This window comes from Cutaneotrichosporon oleaginosum (genome assembly GCF_008065305.1).
Source record: "Cutaneotrichosporon oleaginosum strain ATCC 20508 chromosome Unknown ATCC20508_contig01, whole genome shotgun sequence".
Taxonomy (NCBI): domain Eukaryota; kingdom Fungi; phylum Basidiomycota; class Tremellomycetes; order Trichosporonales; family Trichosporonaceae; genus Cutaneotrichosporon; species Cutaneotrichosporon oleaginosum.
This window is the reverse complement of record NW_027072170.1, coordinates 53839-69870: the sequence shown is the minus strand read 5'-3', so window position 1 is coordinate 69870 and position 16032 is coordinate 53839. Positions and strand designations below refer to the sequence as shown.

Below are 16032 nucleotides of genomic sequence, written 5' to 3'. Positions count from 1 at the left end.
ACGGCCACGACTTCGATGACGACGTCATGACTTATGAACGTGGGCGGCTGGCTCGACGCTCCCCGCATCACGATGCCGATATCACGCCCTCTTCTTATAAGGCGTCCGCGGCAGTTTGTTGTTGTATCATGTGCATGGACAATCGTTGTACACCAGTCGCGACAGTGGAGTATTGAGATAATAGCCACGCCTCCTGTGACATCCGCCCACTTGTGACATCCTCGCGCAAACCCCTCCGGGGTGGATGTCTATCGTTGGCAGGAAAATCAGAAACCTGCGGTCAGCGGGCCCCTCAACACACACCAGACACCCACCATATTTCATCTGTGCGTTCCGCATGTTCTTCCTGTTCTCCTGGATCCGCGCCTCGAGCTCGTCGCGCTGCGCGTACGCGCTCGACAACAGAGACGAGAGCTGGTGGCGGTCCTGCGCCAGGCCCTTGGTCTGCCCGACAGGCTTGTACTCGAAATCGTCTGTCTTGGGACGAACAAGGCGCTCGCGGCGAGCGGCCTCGGCGCGTCCTGCGGCGAGCCCATCATTCGCGTTGATTTCCAGTACGTCGGCGCGCCCGTCGTCCAGGGCCGCCCAGTCTCGACCGATGCGCGCCGCCTTGCTCTTCTCCTCCGCTGCGAGTCCATCGTTGGCGTTGCCGAACGAGGCGACGGCTTTGGCATAGTATGCAGGGTCGTGGGCCGCCCACGAGCCGGAAGGAAGCTGGTAGTAGCCCGGATAAGGGTCGTCGGGACTCGGCGCGGGTGGGACGAACTCGGACACAGGGGGCGCGGATGTGATGTTTGTCGGCTTTGGTGTTGTTTTTGGGAGCGACAGAGCTGGCTTGGTGACGGCCTCGGCTGGCGTTAGACTATCCAGGGAGAGTATCCGTGACTCACATAGCCCGAAAAGATCGAGGTTCTCCTCCGCCTTGCGCTTGACAACCTTGGGGACGAAGGCCGGCGCGTCGTGGTCATTATCGTCCACCGAAGGCCGCGACAGCCCCATGCTGATGCCCAATGTTGGTGGCCGGGATGCCGAGCCGGGTTTGGCTTTGATCCCAGTCGATGGCAGCTTACGTTTTGGTGGGGGAAGCATGCCTAGCAATGCAGAGCTGGTGTCAATTCACGTCCCGAGCTACACCAACTCACCTTCCCACACCTCCGAGTTTCCTCTTGGCCGGCGGCCTATCTTCGGCGTCGGCGTCGGTGTCGGCGCCAGCATCGGCTTCAACCTCGGGCTCCTTGCTCGTTCCACTGCCCTTCGCTTTCGGCGGAAGATCAAGAGCAATCTTGACGGGCTTCTTCTTCTTGACTACTGGTTTTGTCGCAGGAACAGGGGCCGGGGCGGGCGCAGGGGGTGGTGAGGCCGAGCCCGAGGCGTCAGAGTCCGAGTCGTATCCAGCGAGCAGCATGATGAGAGTGGGTGCAATGGAGGGTTATGGTGAAGATAGTGAGACCAAGATGACAGTGGTGGCGAGAGGTGGATGTCGCTGGTGGAGGAAGTGAGGGCTGCACTTGCTCACGTGACAAGCGCGTGGGACACACGTGAGACGCACGGCTCCAGGGACGAGGCGCATCCCGCTGATCGCCGATGACTTTCAAGCTTATTGTCATCTGTCCCGGCCGGCGCCACCTACTCAAGGGGGTTCGCCTCATCAGCGCCGCGCTCCAGCATCCGTCCCGCCGCTGGCCAGTGGGGCGCGCAGTGAGCCTGGAGCAATAGAAATATGTCGCGCGTAGGCAATGCGCGGGCCCAGCTCCCCGCTCTGCGTCCCGTGCGCCGCGCCGGCTATGCCTTATCCTTTTACCCCACATCCACATTATGTCCAATCTATATCTCCGTCTCATCTCACTGCAATCTCTTGCATTTCTCACTTTCTCTTTTGCACACTCTCTCGCCCTTCTTCTCATACGCTAACGCGTTCTCACGCTCCCTCTCGCGGAACCCTACCTACGATCGTTACACCGCTGAGCTTTCGCTCACCAGTTCCGCGCCTCTTGCTACTCCAAGCTCATCTCCGACACTCCACGCCCCTTCACATGTCGCTTACCTCCCTCCCCCTGCCATCGTTTGCTGAGGTCTACACCGCCTCGGCCGACACTGTCCTTTCCGCAGCCCGCTCTGCAACGGAATGGCCGTTTGGCTGGCTCAACACACTCCACCGGAACATCATCGCCAACGCCGTGGGCTTCACGCCCCTGCGTGTCGCCCGGTACCTCGCCCCCATCGCGCTCCTGTATGCCCAGTGCTACCTCCTCTTCGAACCTGGAACGCGGTACACGCGCGTCGCGCTCGGCGCCGCCTGCCTCATCGGCATGTGGTCCGCCTGGACGAGCACGCGCTTCACGAGTGAGTCGACCATGGGGCGTGTGCGCTCCGCACTTGCATTCCCGATTTCCGCTTGCGCGCTGGTAGCTCGCGCGTCACTTCCACCTCAGGATTACGCTGACCCCAGACCCGTGGTTCAACGCGTGGAACCACGTCGTGACCATGCCCTACCTCCAGTTCATGTTCAAGACGATCGAGTTTGCATGCCTCAAGGGCCCAATCCGCGACCCCTGCAGCCCGCGGCGCAGCCGTGCTGCGTGGGACCTGCTCGTTAACAGCCGCATGATTGGTCTCGGCAACGTCGGCCTCGACGTCAGCCCGGGTGTCTCGAATGCCAAAGTGCCGCCCGACTACGTTGAGCGCCACCTGCAGAACTGCCTGGGTCCGCGCCCCTCTTCGCGCGCCGGCAGCGTCGCGAGGCATGCGGCATACGCTGCCGCCCTGTATGTCGGGATGGATGCGTGCTTCTCGTTTATGCGCCGTGCCGACCCCGTTTTCCAGCAGCCGTATGGCGGCAGCAACGTCCTCGACACCTTCATCTACGGCAACCGCTTCATCGCGCTTCCCGGCCTGCTCGATGTGCCTGTGCCCAACTATGTCGTCAAGATCATCATTCAGCTCGCGATCCTCGTGGTCATCTGGATGGCGTTCGAGGGGCTGTACCAGCTGTTTGCGGCCGTGCATGTCGCCCTCGGTGCGCCCGTCAAGGCGTGGGATCCCAACATTTTCGGCGCGCCCTGGAAGTCGGACTCGCTTATCGACCTCTGGGGCAAGCGCTGGCACCAAACCTTCCGCCACATGTTCATCGTCACCGCGACGGTCGTGCTCCGCGCCCTTGGCATGCCCGTCAACGGCCGCAGCCTCTTTTTCATGACGTTCTTCTTCAGCGGCCTCCTTCACACCCTCTCCGAGATGTGCATGGACCCCGTCGGGTCGCCGGGGAGACTCGTTCTCTTCTTCATGCTCGCTGGCGCCGGGTGTGCCGCCGAGCAGAGCTTCAAGAGCATCACGGGGCGCAAAGTGCGGGGCACTTGGGGCCGCATCTTTGGATGGGGATATATGACGGCTATCGCTCCTGTCATTTCTGTGCCATGGCTCAACTCGGGCTACGGCGGCAACCGCGTCCTCCCTGCCGGAGGGCCGGGCGACTACATCGCCGCGATGTTCCTTGAGTACGGCCTCAAGATCCAGAAGGCCTAAGAAGTTTCCTGTGGAGCTTGAAGGCCTTGTGTATAATTGTAGAATAGCATTTAATCATCACATGTAGACCAGAGTATTCGTTTTCCATCACGTTGAAAGTGATTGCATCGTTAGCATACGAGCGTGAGCGGCGATCAAATTGGGAATCGACATGCTACCGGGTCTTGCTAGTTGAACCTCATATCCGTCCCATGCTGGCACTTCATCCCGCACCCTTCACGACTCCGCGGGGCACCCACACCCCGCCGGGCGGCGCTTACACTCCTCGCCAAGATTCTGTCGGGCAACTGTCCGTACAGTCAGGGAAATCTCTTCGCCGCAGTCTCCAGCGGAGGAACTCTTAGTCCGCGATCTAGGAATCGCCGCGCCCAGATCTACTCCCGCGCCAACACGCCGCCATACACAAGATGCAGAGTATCAATATGCTATGCGAGCTAATGTACAGGATTATTGGGCCCAATGCCACAACGCCGGAATGTCAGTCGTCTAGACCGAATTGGAGTTGTCAGCGCACGACCACGGCGACCCCTCGCCCGGCTGTTTGACGATGGTGACGACTGCGCCGTACGTGCCCGCAACAGTGATGAACACGCCGATGAGGATGACGAGGATGGCCCATGCGGTCTGCGCCTGCTTCCATGTCGAGAGGGAGCGCCAGCTGCGGCCGCGGACGTTGTCGTGCAGCCACATCGCGCCGAAGGGGGTGATGCAGAGCGTGGGGGCGATGAGCGCGCCGACGAGGCTGATGATGCTGTTCAGGATCGGGATGGCACTGCCGATGATGTACGCCACCGTCGTGCATGCAAACGATGCGATGAGCCACGTCGCCCAGTGCGTGACAGAGTTTCTTGTCAGGTGCTCGCTGCCGCGCAGGAGGCGGACGAAGATGAACTTGGCCGGGATGTGCACCCAGAGGATTACCGAGAAGAAGAGACCGGGCTGGGATTAGCTGTGTAGAGACTGGGATGGGATCGAGGGGCACTCACAATTGACAGCCCGTAACAGATCTTCTTCATGACGCGGCCCGCAGAGCCGAGCGAGGGCTGCGACACGTACTGTCCACAGTACCAGTAGACGACCTATGGTCAGCGAGGCAAGAATCGGGACTTACAGAGCCAATGACGATGTAGACGAGGGTCACAAAGGTCTGGTTGATGAGCATCGCGCGGTGGTAGAGACGCGGCTCGCGCATCTCGGAGATGATGCCGAAGTAGGTGGGCGTGCCGGCGGCCGCGAAGAGGATGGTCGCGACGGCACTGATGCCCCCGACGAAGTCGGTCTTGTTGAAGATCTTGAAGTCCTTGTCCCACGGCGCCGGCGTCGCGGGCGCATCGTTCGGGCGGTCCTGCACGCCGACAGCGATCGTCATGACGAGGACTGGGGTTAGCACATGCCGAGCGGAGGCAGGCGGCTGTGGCAGAGCCAAAGGGTTCGGAAGTGGGCATCGAAAGGCACATTCAGTTGGCGCACCGGCCACCTGAATGGCGAGATCGACAGGGGAAAGATCAGGCGCGGCCGGAGCCACCTCGGATCACGGACCGCGCACGGACGTTCTGTGGCATTGCAGAGCACTCACCGGCGCTGAGGATGGAGAAGAAGGCGGGCCAGGCGAGCCAGGTGATATTTCCGAGGGTGCGGATGCTGGCAAAACCGAAGGAGACGACGAAGACGACCACCATCCACACTGCAGTGCAAGTCGCGTGTGTCGTGACGGCGTTGAACGCGGTCGTAACGCCGACCATGCCCGAGGCGGAGAAGAAGAGCATGCAAATGCAGACGGCGAGGGTGAAGAACTCCTCGCCCCAGCGGCCGGCGAGGATGCGCCCCACGTCGGCCATCGAGTAGCACTCGCGGTGGTTGAGCTTGAACGAGCCGAGGACGAACGCGCTCCATGTCACGATGAGCTCGACGACAACAATCAGGATAACGCCCGGCACGATGCCGACTGCCTGGAAAACGAAGGGGATCGAGAGCACGCCGAGGCCGAACGCGCTCTTGATCATGAGCACCGTTGCGCCAATCCACCCGACCTGCCGTCAGAATTGACTATTTGTGCGTCATCACAGCCGCACAGTCGCGGCTAGCACTCACGTTACGGAAGTTGGGGCCGCCCTCCTCCATGTCGCCGAATACGGCGTCATGCCGCGTGTCATCGACCGCGGAGTGGACGGCATAACCCTCCTCTGCCGAGCCTGAGCCGGGCGAGCCGGTGCGTTTTTCGGGGTAGCCCATCGTGGTAGTAGCCTGTAGGCGGGGCGGTGAGAGTGGAAGAATGAAAGAGAGACAAGGGGAGCGATTGTTGACACCGAAGACTGCAACGATAGCGGCAGGAGTGAGAGCGATGGGTAAGTCAACGAGTAGTGAGTGGTGTCGGCGCGTTTTTCCTCGGGCGACTCAGCAGACCAGTTGCCCGCACGCACTGCCCGACGTCCATTGTGCTGGGCGCGGGGCGGTCTGCGGGGTTTGGCTAAAGGCGAGTGGCGGGGGCGCGGCCGAGAGCGCTGACGCTACGTGCTGTCTGCTGGCTGAAGCGGTGAGCTGTGAACTGCGTCAGAACTTTGGGTCAGTCGGGGGTGGGGGAAATGTTGAGCTGCCTCTGCTGCCAAGCAAGCACATGTCCAGGGAGTAGGGTTTGCCGCCGGCCCTGGTTCCCACCTTGTAACCTGAAGCCGAGTCCCGAGTGCGAGTGCCGACCGGGCTCGTTTCGGGCTCGAATCGCGTCGGGCTGCCAATTTGTCAAGCGCGTCACAGACACAGGTCTAAAATCAAGGCGGTTGTAAAGTTTGAGCGCTGGAAAAACTGATCGTCAAAAAGGTCGGGGTTTCTCCGGCGGGTCTCCATCAAAGTCCGTAAGCATCCGAGCACTTGCCCGCATACTTTACCCTTTTTGCCCGGGCTATCTTGGCGAGGAAAATGCGTCGGGCAAGATTACGGTACCCATATGCTCACGGTGGAGTGTCGTGAAGACTACATGATAAGATACGAGAGAGTGGGTCGTGGAGATCGGATGTGGTGACAGCGCACCTAGTGTGCACACTTCAATCGATCTTCAGATTCTGCTACCGCACAAGAATATTTGAAATTATCTGCCAGACAGCCTCACTGCACAGTGCTACTTTATACATTCTCAGCCACGCGTGTTGGAACCCGCGGCAAGAGCCAGAACTACCAAGCCCAGGATTACGTCTAATCAATGCCTTCTGTCTACGCCGGGATGCGCGGTGCGACGGCGCGGCGGCTTTTACTTGGGCGACCTTCGCGACCACCTGACCAAAAGGGGGTTGCTTTAGGCGATGGCCTTGAGGGCCTGCTCAAAGTCGGCGATGATGTCGTCGATGTGCTCGGTGCCGACCGAGACACGGATGAGGTCCTCAGAGACACCCGAGGCGACACGCTCCTCCTCGGAGAGCTGCTCGTGGGTGGTCGACCAGGGGTGGATGGCGAGCGAGCGCGAGTCACCGACGTTGGCGAGGTTGGAGAAGAGCTTGAGCCCGTCAACAGTGGCAGCGACCTTCTCGGCACCGCCCTTGACACCGACCGAGAGGACACCGCCGAAGCCGCGCGTGAGGTACTTGGTGGCCGTGGCGTGCGAGGGGTGGCTAGCGAGACCAGGGTACGAGACCCACGAGACCTGGGGGTGCTGCTCGAGGTACTGGGCGAGGGCAAGAGCGTTGGACGCGTGGCGCTCGGCGCGGAGGGCAAGAGTCTCAGTGCCGAGGAGGAGCTGCTGGGCGCCGAAGGGGTTCAGGCAGGCACCGAGGTCACGGAGGAGCTCGACACGGGCACGGAGGATAAAGGTGAGGGGGCCGAAGGTTTCCCAGAACTTGAGGCCGTGGTAACCCTCAGCGGGCTCAACCATCTCGGGGAAGCGCTTGCCGTTGGCTCCCCAGTCGAACTTGCCCGAGTCTACGATGACACCGGCAATGGTGGTGCCGTGGCCGCCGATCCACTTGGTGGCGGAGTGGACAACGATGTCGGCGCCGTGGTCGATGGGGCGGCAGAAGAAGCCACCGGCACCGAAGGTGTTGTCGACAACAAGAGGCACGCCGGCGTCGTGGGCGACCTTGGCGATGGCCTCAAAGTCGGGGACGTTGAAGCGGGGGTTGCCGATGGTCTCGATGTAGACGGCCTTGGTCTTCTCGTCGATCTGGGCGGCGAAGTCCTCGGGCTTGTCGCCGGTGACGAACTTGGTGTTGATGCCAAGACGGGGGAGGAGGACCTTGAGCTGGTTGTAGGTGCCGCCGTAGATGTTCGAGGTAGAGACAATGTTGTCACCGGCGCTGGCGAGGGTGGTGAGGGTGATGAACTGAGCGGCCTGGCCGGAGGAGGTGGCGAGGGCAGCGACACCACCCTCAAGGGCAGCAATGCGCTTCTCGAAGACATCAACAGTGGGCTGCGGGTTAGCATCTGGTCGAGCTAACTCTTAAGGGAGGGGAGGGAGGAGGTCCGTGGGCGCAAACAGTGACGATATCAGACACGGCGTCTTGCGAAGCGAACACGGAGCCGACGAGATCTGCGCGCCGGCTGATCTCATCTCATTCTGACGTCCGACGTCGTGTCATCTCGTGGCTCGACGCCACCACACCGCCCAGGCGGGAAGTGGCAGAGGACCACTTGACTGACGCGATGCTGACGCGCACGCCATTGCCCACGCTGGTACGCGGACTGGCTGGCACAACTCGGCCGAGTCAAAATCACGGTCCAGGGAGCGCAGGGCCCCACGGCGCCAAGATGGCGATTCCGAGGTCCCTACTGGGCAGATGTCGATTGCTCCCAGTCGCTGCCCTGCGTCTTGCCCACCACCACCCCAAGCTTCTCATTTCCAAACCCTCCAAAACCTCGAAGCCTGCGTAGACAAACTCACGTTCATGATGCGCGAGTAGATGTTGCCGAACTCCTTGAGGGCGAAGAGACGGGCACCGTGGGCCGAGTCCAGGAAGGTGAATGACGAGGTCGCGTAGATGGGCACGGCCGTGGCGCGGGTGGTCGGGTCCGGCTCCTGACTGTGAGGTTAGCGGGGTTGCCGGGGTAGCTGGAAAGAGAGGCAGGGAGCTCACCCGGCGTGGAGCTGGAGGGTCTCGAAGTTCTTGGAGGTGGCCATTGTGTTTGTGGTGATGGGAGATGAGATGAAGAGAAGAGAGAGAGATGGGTGGGGAAAAGAGGAGTCGAGGATAATATAGAGAGGCGTTGGACGGTGGAATGATGGCGTGATCTCGGATTTCTCCATTGCGGCCCTCGCTGCGCTGGCGTGCTCGAATCCAATCTCTCCATCTCCATCCAATCATGCTCTGCTCTCCGTCTTTTGCACGTTCTCCACTAGCCAAGCCCAAGTCCAACGCGTCTCTCATCGCGTATGCATAACGTGATCCATACCTCTGGCGCGTGTAGCCCACCCGACGGCTTCCGATCCTCATTCTGCATCCACACCGCTGTAGCACATGTAGCCATCTGTCTTGCATCGCTTTCAGCACAGTATTACTATTCCTGCTCGGTTCCCGTTCACTGACATCTGACGTCCGGCGTGCATCACTCCACGCCCGATCAAGGCCGGTCGACGTCGACAACGACGTCGATGAGATGGGTGCGATGCGGTCGGAGAGATGGCGTAGGGCGCAGGGATCTCAGCGGCCCCGGCGGTTGCACATCGCACCACAAGCTCTGCTCTCGGGCCTCGGGGACGGTGGATGATCTGACAGTCTGGCGAGCTGGCGAGGAGGGACCGATCGCGAGCGAGAACAAGGGGAGGTGGAGGCGATGACCCAGGCCGTGAAAGGTTATAGGTGCAGATGCAACACCAGCATGTGGTGACAGGCATGGTGTTCAAACACGGCCGCAGCGCTATGGCCGTGTTTGCATACAGCATACTGCGTGGTCTGCACGCTGCACGGCCGGTGCGGACGACCAGATACGTAGGTGGCAACGAAGCCAGATCTACAACGCCGCCGCGCCACGTGCGCCAAGCTTCGGCTCTAATCAATCCTGTAATCCTCATCGTGTGCTTGCTCGGATGCACGACGGAGCGGTGCAGCTGTGTATCGTGCACGCGTGCACCGTTGCATGCGCCTTGAATGTAGAAGAGGATGTGGTGAGAGTCGCAGGCTGCGGTGCAGCATCGGGGTTCTGTCCCAACCGGTTCTGCCTCAATCCGGGTAAACCGGCTATCCATCGGGGTATCGGAAATGAGTGCCACGTGTAACCACGTGCCGACTGATCGTGCCTGCGTCTGTTGACTGCCACACTGCCACATGCAACAATGCATGCTGGAGCGAGAAGACCAGCCAAGAGGGCATCATGGTTGCGGTGGAAGTAAGCTAATGAGACTCAGCGTACTTCGGGATTGTCGAGAATTGTCGAGAGCCGCAAGGGCTGGCCTCGTCTTCGTGACGGGGCCGCCGCGGAACTCGTTCGGACATGCAAATCCACAGAAGGTCTGTGCATTCAGTAACGCTATGGGATATGTTCCAGCGGCTGAACGAGGGGCACTTGTCATTCGAGTTGCCCTCTCAAGAGCTAGCTCACCAGGTCGCTCGAAGCGTGCTGGACTCATTTACCATCTCAAAGAGGGCACGTAATGCGGCACGCATGTTACGAAACTAAGGATAGATAGGAGTGCAATGAAGCTGATTTGAGACCAAGATGAGATAAGCTGAGCAGTATGGCAACTGCAAGTTCGTCGTGAGGCGATTAATACTGTGCAGGGATTTGATCATATGGTTGCAGCACCACCAGTCTTCAGTACAGCGAGAGTTGGACATGCCGAACAGGTGAGCCGCTCACTGACCTGTGAGCCTCGCCGGCTCTATACTTTCATTGCTACAACAATCTTCGCTCTCAGCGCCAATCATTCTCACCATCACTTGGCGCGGCTCAATGGACTCCCGAATCTCGCGCAGTGCTCGCTAGCGATGCTTGAATGAACCGGGGCACCGCACTCCACATGTATGACATATCTCGCGCATTCTTAAGCCAATCGCTTCAAACACCGCGCCGCCAGCGTCAAGTCCTAGCTGTTAGGCTGGTATCTGGCGCGTCAGGCGCTGTAGGTGGCGAACCGGACCTCCGCCGCTCGCTTCGCTTTAGAGCTGTCGCGCGGGGCTGGCGGAGAGCCTCGAGACGAACTGACATGTCGCCCACCACCCGCTGGGGCATCTAAAGGTATCACCCTGGAGGACCTTGCGGCCATGCAGAAGATCGAAGCCGGCGGAGGGATTTCGCATGGCTCGCCCGTGCGCGTGAAGCGACCAGAAGCGGAGGCGCCGCCACGCGCCAGCAATGCCGGCAGCCTGCTGCAACCCGCGTATAATCCGGAATGGCACGAGTGCCCACGCGAAACGCCATCGTAGTACGAAGGCGAGCAAGCCAGTAGCGGCTGACCTATCTACTACTGCTGCCGATCGTGCGCGCCATGCATGCTGTCCCGTGGGCGCTGATCGCTCCCGCGTTGAACTTTACCAATCCGCCCTTGAATTTTAGAGAGAACGCTAGGTCGGCTACCGGCTACCATCTCCTCCCTGTGCAATGCTCTGGCTGCGTGTGATTGCACGCAGCGATCAGCGGTCCCCAAAGATTGTTCGCGGGGTAAGCTTGGAGCGCTGGGAGTGGATGGTGACTCGCAAAAACCAAACGCGCATGCAGGATTTCAAGCGCAGGGACGGGTTGTGCGGTGACTGCGATGAGACCGTCCAGAGCTCTGGATCGACGCCACAAACCTGAATTCCTAGAGGCGCAATCCTCATTCCTGACCGATGACCGACCGCTATTGTCTGCCAGCTGCCAGGCGCCCCCACTTTCAGGTGTTGGTGTGCAAATGCAGTAATGCTTACAGCTATTGTTACAGTCTCTATTATGAGGGCCTACAGTGTATCTACGTCTAATGCTCTAGGTGAGTCTAGGATGTCTATTCGGATCACCGGTTCTAGTTGCGGATGCACTGGCCAGCGAAAAGCGAGAAGCCGGCGCGGCAGGCGGTGACTACACAGCGCCCGGTCTGGCAGGTGACGCCCGACATCTTGACGCCGGGGAGGGCGGTGCAGTCAACGCCGAGGGCGCTGTCGCCGAAACCGCCTGTGGTGCAGCCGCCGCAGGACTCAAGGTCGTTCATAGCGTCGATGCACTCCCAGTCGTTGGTTCCGGGGATGGCGCAAGCCGTGAGGCCACGCATGCAGCGGGATGCCGAGGGGGAGAGGATGGGGGCAGAGTGTCCACGCTTGCGGAGAGCGGAAACCTGCGCCGGCTCAGATTCGACAGTGGTCGGGAGCTCCTCGGGGATCGAGGGTTGGGGCTGGGCCTCGGGAATTGAGGCTTGAGGGATCTCCTCGGGGCCAGGAGCAGACGGAGCCTCCAGCTCCACGGGCGCGGTGGGGAACTCCTCCGGAGAGGGTGCGGACGGGGCCTCCTCCGGAGCAGGCGCGGACGGAGCCTCCTCTGGGCCAGGCATGGTAGGTTCGACGGGGGCAATGGGTGCGGGAGAAGGGGTCTCGGCCGCCGACGGAACAGGAGCCGGGGTTTCGACGGGAGTCTGGGTCACACTCGTTGTCGTCTCGGCCGAGGTGCTGCTGGTCGAAGTAGAGGTGGTCGAGGTCGAGGTGGTCGAGGTGGCAGTCGAGCTGGTGGAAGTAGCAGTCGAGCTAGTGGAGGTGGCGGTGGCGCTGGTGGAAGAGGCGGTCGAGCTGGTGGAGGTGACAGTCGTGGTGGCGGATTTCGTAGAGGTGGCCGCCGAGGTACTAGAGCTCGATGAGGAGGTCGAGCTCGAGGCACCTGGCTGGAAGGGTCCGCCGCGTCCGTAGACGTAGTAAGTGTCGCCGGTGCACTTGCCCGCGGTGCCGCGGTACCCGTTGGCGCAGACACAGTACATCTGGTTTCCGGGCTTGGCGTTGTAGATCGCGTACTCGTAGCCGGCGGCGTTGCAAGTGTCGAAGCACTTGGCGGTCGTGTCGGCCTGCTTGGGGTTGGTCTTGACGGCATAAGGGCCCGGGCCACCAAACATGCCGGCCGACTTGGAGTAGGCGCCCGAGTAGAACCACGGCGCGGCGATGCACTCGCCGGTGTGCGTGTAGGGGGGGTTGCGGAGGTATCCGCGAGCGTCGCCAGTCTGGCACTGGTCACCCTCGGCGGCGTCCTGCCAGTTGCCGAGGCCGTTGGGTTGCCTGTCGGCGCACTGGCAGCGCGCGGCGCCGCCCTTGATGATGGTGTAGAACTCGTATGGGTAGTCAGTGCACAGTCGCTGCATGTCAGTGGAATGTTGGAGGGCAAGTACGTACGTCGCAGGCTGCCTCAGAGGTCACAGTCGCGGAGGGGCCTCCTGGTGGAATGTTTTTGAAACATCCGAGGAATGCCTTGTCGGCAGCAAGAGCTGGAATGGCGAGCGCAAGGAGCGCGAAGGCGGAGACCATTGTAGATGGAATGGAGTGGAGTGTGGCGGAGGTGGTGATGTGAGTGCATGCTTCTTGCCTCACTCTGCAGCCTTTATAGTGCTCTGGTCTGCATCAAACTTGACAATCTGCCATACCCACGCATACGGCGTACGGCGCTCACCACCGCTGCAGCTGCAGCTTCGATCAGTACAGCGCTCATATGGCGGTCATTCCTCCCCCGACAGAATCCAGTCTGCCTGCAGGATCGCGCCACCGCCACACCGCCACAGTCCTGCAGATCATTGTGCCTTTATCAGCTTTGCTCTCCATTCCGCGTGTTCCGCGTGTTCCGAGATGTCGGGTGCCACTTTGCGCCCTCGCCTCCTCGCTGTTTGCAACTCTTGTCTACGCCCTTCGGCCTTCCAGGAAAGGCTGTCAGCAGCTCCAACCTGGATGATGTGGCGGATGTTGTAAGCAGCAGGCGTCATGCATGGCCGTGCACGCGACATGGTGACGCGCTGGCCGCCATACTACAGGCGTGCTGAAATGCAGGGATGGGCCGGCGACTGTGCTGTGGTAAGCTTTCAACAGTGTGATCGACGCCGGATAAAGTTTCTCATGCCGATCTGCAACAGGGCTGGTCAAACTTTGATGGGCCCGGAGCGCTGGAATATGGGTTATGACCCCCCGCGACGCTGGATCCAGACGTGAACCAGTCAGCGGCCACCGCATTCCTGGAATCACCGGCCCAGCGAGGTTACGTACCCGGGGCCGGGGCTAGCGCGTATCTTGCGGGACAATGAAGTGGAGAACGCCCACGTTGGCGTCATACGAGGTCGCTGAGTGGTTATATCGCCGGGACCCTGGGTTTGAATTGCATGAGGCGCTCGGTATCGCCACGTCTTTGACCAGAAAATCAACCTGCCTGCGTCCGACACCTATGCAGCCAGGATCTCGACCTCCGCAGGAAACGCTTGATTATTACGGGAATGTCTGCCACAGGAAATGCTGAGTTGGCTGGACAGATCGACAGGGCTTGTCGTCGCTGTTCGGATTAACGGATGGCGGATAAATCGGTAAGGCGCTGAATTCGCCAGGAGCCCCATACAATTTTTCTCCAGCCTTTCCTGTTACCTGGACGCATCAGGCTATCGTGCTGTATGCGTGGGGTTTGGTGCATGGATCATGGGATCATGGGCGCGTCTCGATGAAATCCACGTGAGTATGCAGATCTGCGGAATGTCATGGGCGAATAAAGATCAAGCTTGGCTACCTTGGCGCGGTGACTGCAGCTGGAAGTGCAAGGGGTTTACGACGGCCCTAACCGCGCTCACGACCCCACCGCATCCAGCGTTGTGCCGGTGCAAAGAAAAGCGGTGCATGTAGTTTTAGGGATGGTGGACTCTCCAACGTGGCGATGTGGCGACGTCGGCTGAGCTCTGGTGTTCTCCAAAATGTAAGAAGTCGCCACGAGTAGCGCTCGTAACGGTGAGCGCCGCCGCAAGCTCATCTCCTGATCGATCACATGTTAGGTCCACGAACAATGCATCATCTCATCTGCGAGCGCCAGGCATCACGACTCGTACTTGATGCCGTGGCGCAACGTACCCACACCCTCCACCCACACCTCGACCTCGTCGCCATCCTTGAGCGGCCGCCACTTTTCCTCCGGGCCGGCGCATCCGACTCCACCGGGAGTCCCGCTCATGATTACCGTGCCGCGGCGCAGTGTCGTGCCCTGCGATAGGAAGGAGATGATCGTCGGAATCTGAGTGAGCGAGGTCGGCGAGGTGATGGCCAATGGCTTGCAGTACCCGTACCCGTGCGCGTGTCCCCCTCCATGCTATGACCGGCAATAAACGGCCCCGGATCTGGTCTGGAGCTGGCGGTTGCAACCATTGCGCCAGACACCAACCCTGCCCACGTTCTTCAACATCTCTTGCGAAACGAAATGCCCCGCTACCAACGCAACGACGGCAAACTCACATCAAATACCAGGTCTGCCACGGGCGTGTCCTGCCGCAGCTCGCCATTGACGCTCGTCTTGAGCTGCAATGCCGCGGGGTCGGGAATAAGCTCGGGCGACACGAGGACGGGGCCGAGCGGCGCAAAGTTGTCAAAGCCCTGCGGTGAGCGCTCCGTGCCGTGCCCTGCGTCTGCGCCTGCGCCTGCGTCTGCTTCCTCCATCTCCTTCCCTATCTCTGGCCCCCCTCCTCTGGCCTCTGGCCAGACACGAATTGCACACACCTTGGAAAAGCACCACTGGGGCACACCCCCCGCGCGCTCCTTGAGCCGCTGCCACTTGCGCGTGCTGACGTCGTCGCCGGCCGTGTATCCCGCGACGTAGGCGAGCGCGTCCTCCTTGCTCACATCCTTGGCGTCGCGGCCGATGACGACGCACAGCTCGCCCTCGTAGTCGGCTTCGCCGTCCTGCGCGCACTTGGGGATCGGGACGGCGCGGCCGTACTCGCCGTGCGCGGTACCGGGCTTGATGAACAGCGAGGGGAAGGGGGGGAGGGAGCGGCCTGCTTCAAGGACTAGCGTTAGTTTGTGCGTGCATGCTCGGCCGGGTTCAGACGTCCAAGCAAGGATACGGACACCGAGGGCCGCCCAAAGCGGGACAACCAGAGCTCCGACGAGGGCGTCGTCACCGACAGCTACATGCTGGCACGGGGAACCCCGCCCGTCCACCCTGCGCATCAATACTCACTGTGCTTGCGGTAATTCAACCCAATGCACTTGAAGTCCACCACATCGCCCGGCCCAAGCGGCGCAAGGAGGGTGCCGACGCTCTCGGTGCGGTCCGTGACTTGCGTCTCGGGACCAAGCACGCCGTGCGGGCCGGGCTGGACGATGCGCGCGCGCAGTTCGCCCGCGTCAGCGAGGCGGCCGACGTCGTCGCCGTCGCCCACGATGGGCTCGCCGTACAGCTCGTCGGAGGAGTTGGGGGGCGTGAAGCGGATAAGGCGTCTCCAGGTCGTCATGGTGCTTGGTGGGACTGGTGATGGCTGCCTGCTGCCTGGTTATGAGGGGCGATGACGAGTGGGCAGGCATGAGTGGGGTGCCGAGATATCCCCGGGTGCGGCGTTCATCGAATTCGCCGACTTGTGACAACGGCCGGGGATGGTACGGGCTAGCGGCTCTTCCGCTATCTCGG

The 16032-nt window shown here is 61.0% G+C and overlaps 6 protein-coding genes across 6 annotated transcripts; 1 reads left to right on the top strand and 5 right to left on the bottom strand.

Annotated features, from left to right (window-relative positions):
- Nucleotides 1–126: 126 nt before the first annotated feature.
- COLE_00032 (uncharacterized protein) lies at nt 127–1405 on the bottom strand (the record flags this gene model as incomplete). Its single annotated transcript, XM_065626052.1, has 3 exons — nt 127–851; nt 891–1105; nt 1143–1405. 3 exons carry the CDS (start codon nt 1403–1405, stop codon nt 127–129), a joined length of 1203 nt encoding a protein of 400 aa, XP_065482546.1.
- A 628-nt stretch (nt 1406–2033) lies between these two features.
- Nucleotides 2034–3522, top strand: COLE_00031 (uncharacterized protein; the record flags this gene model as incomplete). Its single annotated transcript, XM_018424064.2, has 2 exons — nt 2034–2343; nt 2450–3522. 2 exons carry the CDS (start codon nt 2034–2036, stop codon nt 3520–3522), a joined length of 1383 nt encoding a protein of 460 aa, XP_018276511.1.
- A 486-nt stretch (nt 3523–4008) lies between these two features.
- Nucleotides 4009–5643, bottom strand: COLE_00030 (uncharacterized protein; the record flags this gene model as incomplete). The annotated part of the gene is made up of 5 exons (XM_018424065.2): nt 4009–4461; nt 4509–4601; nt 4634–4899; nt 5099–5552; nt 5614–5643. 5 exons carry the CDS (start codon nt 5641–5643, stop codon nt 4009–4011), a joined length of 1296 nt encoding a protein of 431 aa, XP_018276512.2.
- A 1165-nt stretch (nt 5644–6808) lies between these two features.
- Nucleotides 6809–8623, bottom strand: COLE_00029 (uncharacterized protein; the record flags this gene model as incomplete). Its single annotated transcript, XM_018424066.2, has 3 exons — nt 6809–7915; nt 8387–8525; nt 8580–8623. The coding sequence occupies 3 exons, from the start codon at nt 8621–8623 to the stop codon at nt 6809–6811; spliced, it is 1290 nt and encodes a 429-aa protein (XP_018276513.1).
- A 2814-nt stretch (nt 8624–11437) lies between these two features.
- On the bottom strand, nt 11438–12914 carry COLE_00028 (uncharacterized protein; the record flags this gene model as incomplete). Its single annotated transcript, XM_018425541.1, has 2 exons — nt 11438–12745; nt 12783–12914. The coding sequence occupies 2 exons, from the start codon at nt 12912–12914 to the stop codon at nt 11438–11440; spliced, it is 1440 nt and encodes a 479-aa protein (XP_018276514.1).
- A 1534-nt stretch (nt 12915–14448) lies between these two features.
- COLE_00027 (uncharacterized protein) lies at nt 14449–15859 on the bottom strand (the record flags this gene model as incomplete). Its single annotated transcript, XM_018421512.1, has 4 exons — nt 14449–14643; nt 14862–14999; nt 15123–15412; nt 15586–15859. The coding sequence occupies 4 exons, from the start codon at nt 15857–15859 to the stop codon at nt 14449–14451; spliced, it is 897 nt and encodes a 298-aa protein (XP_018276515.1).
- Between the last annotated feature and the right edge of the window lie 173 nt (nt 15860–16032).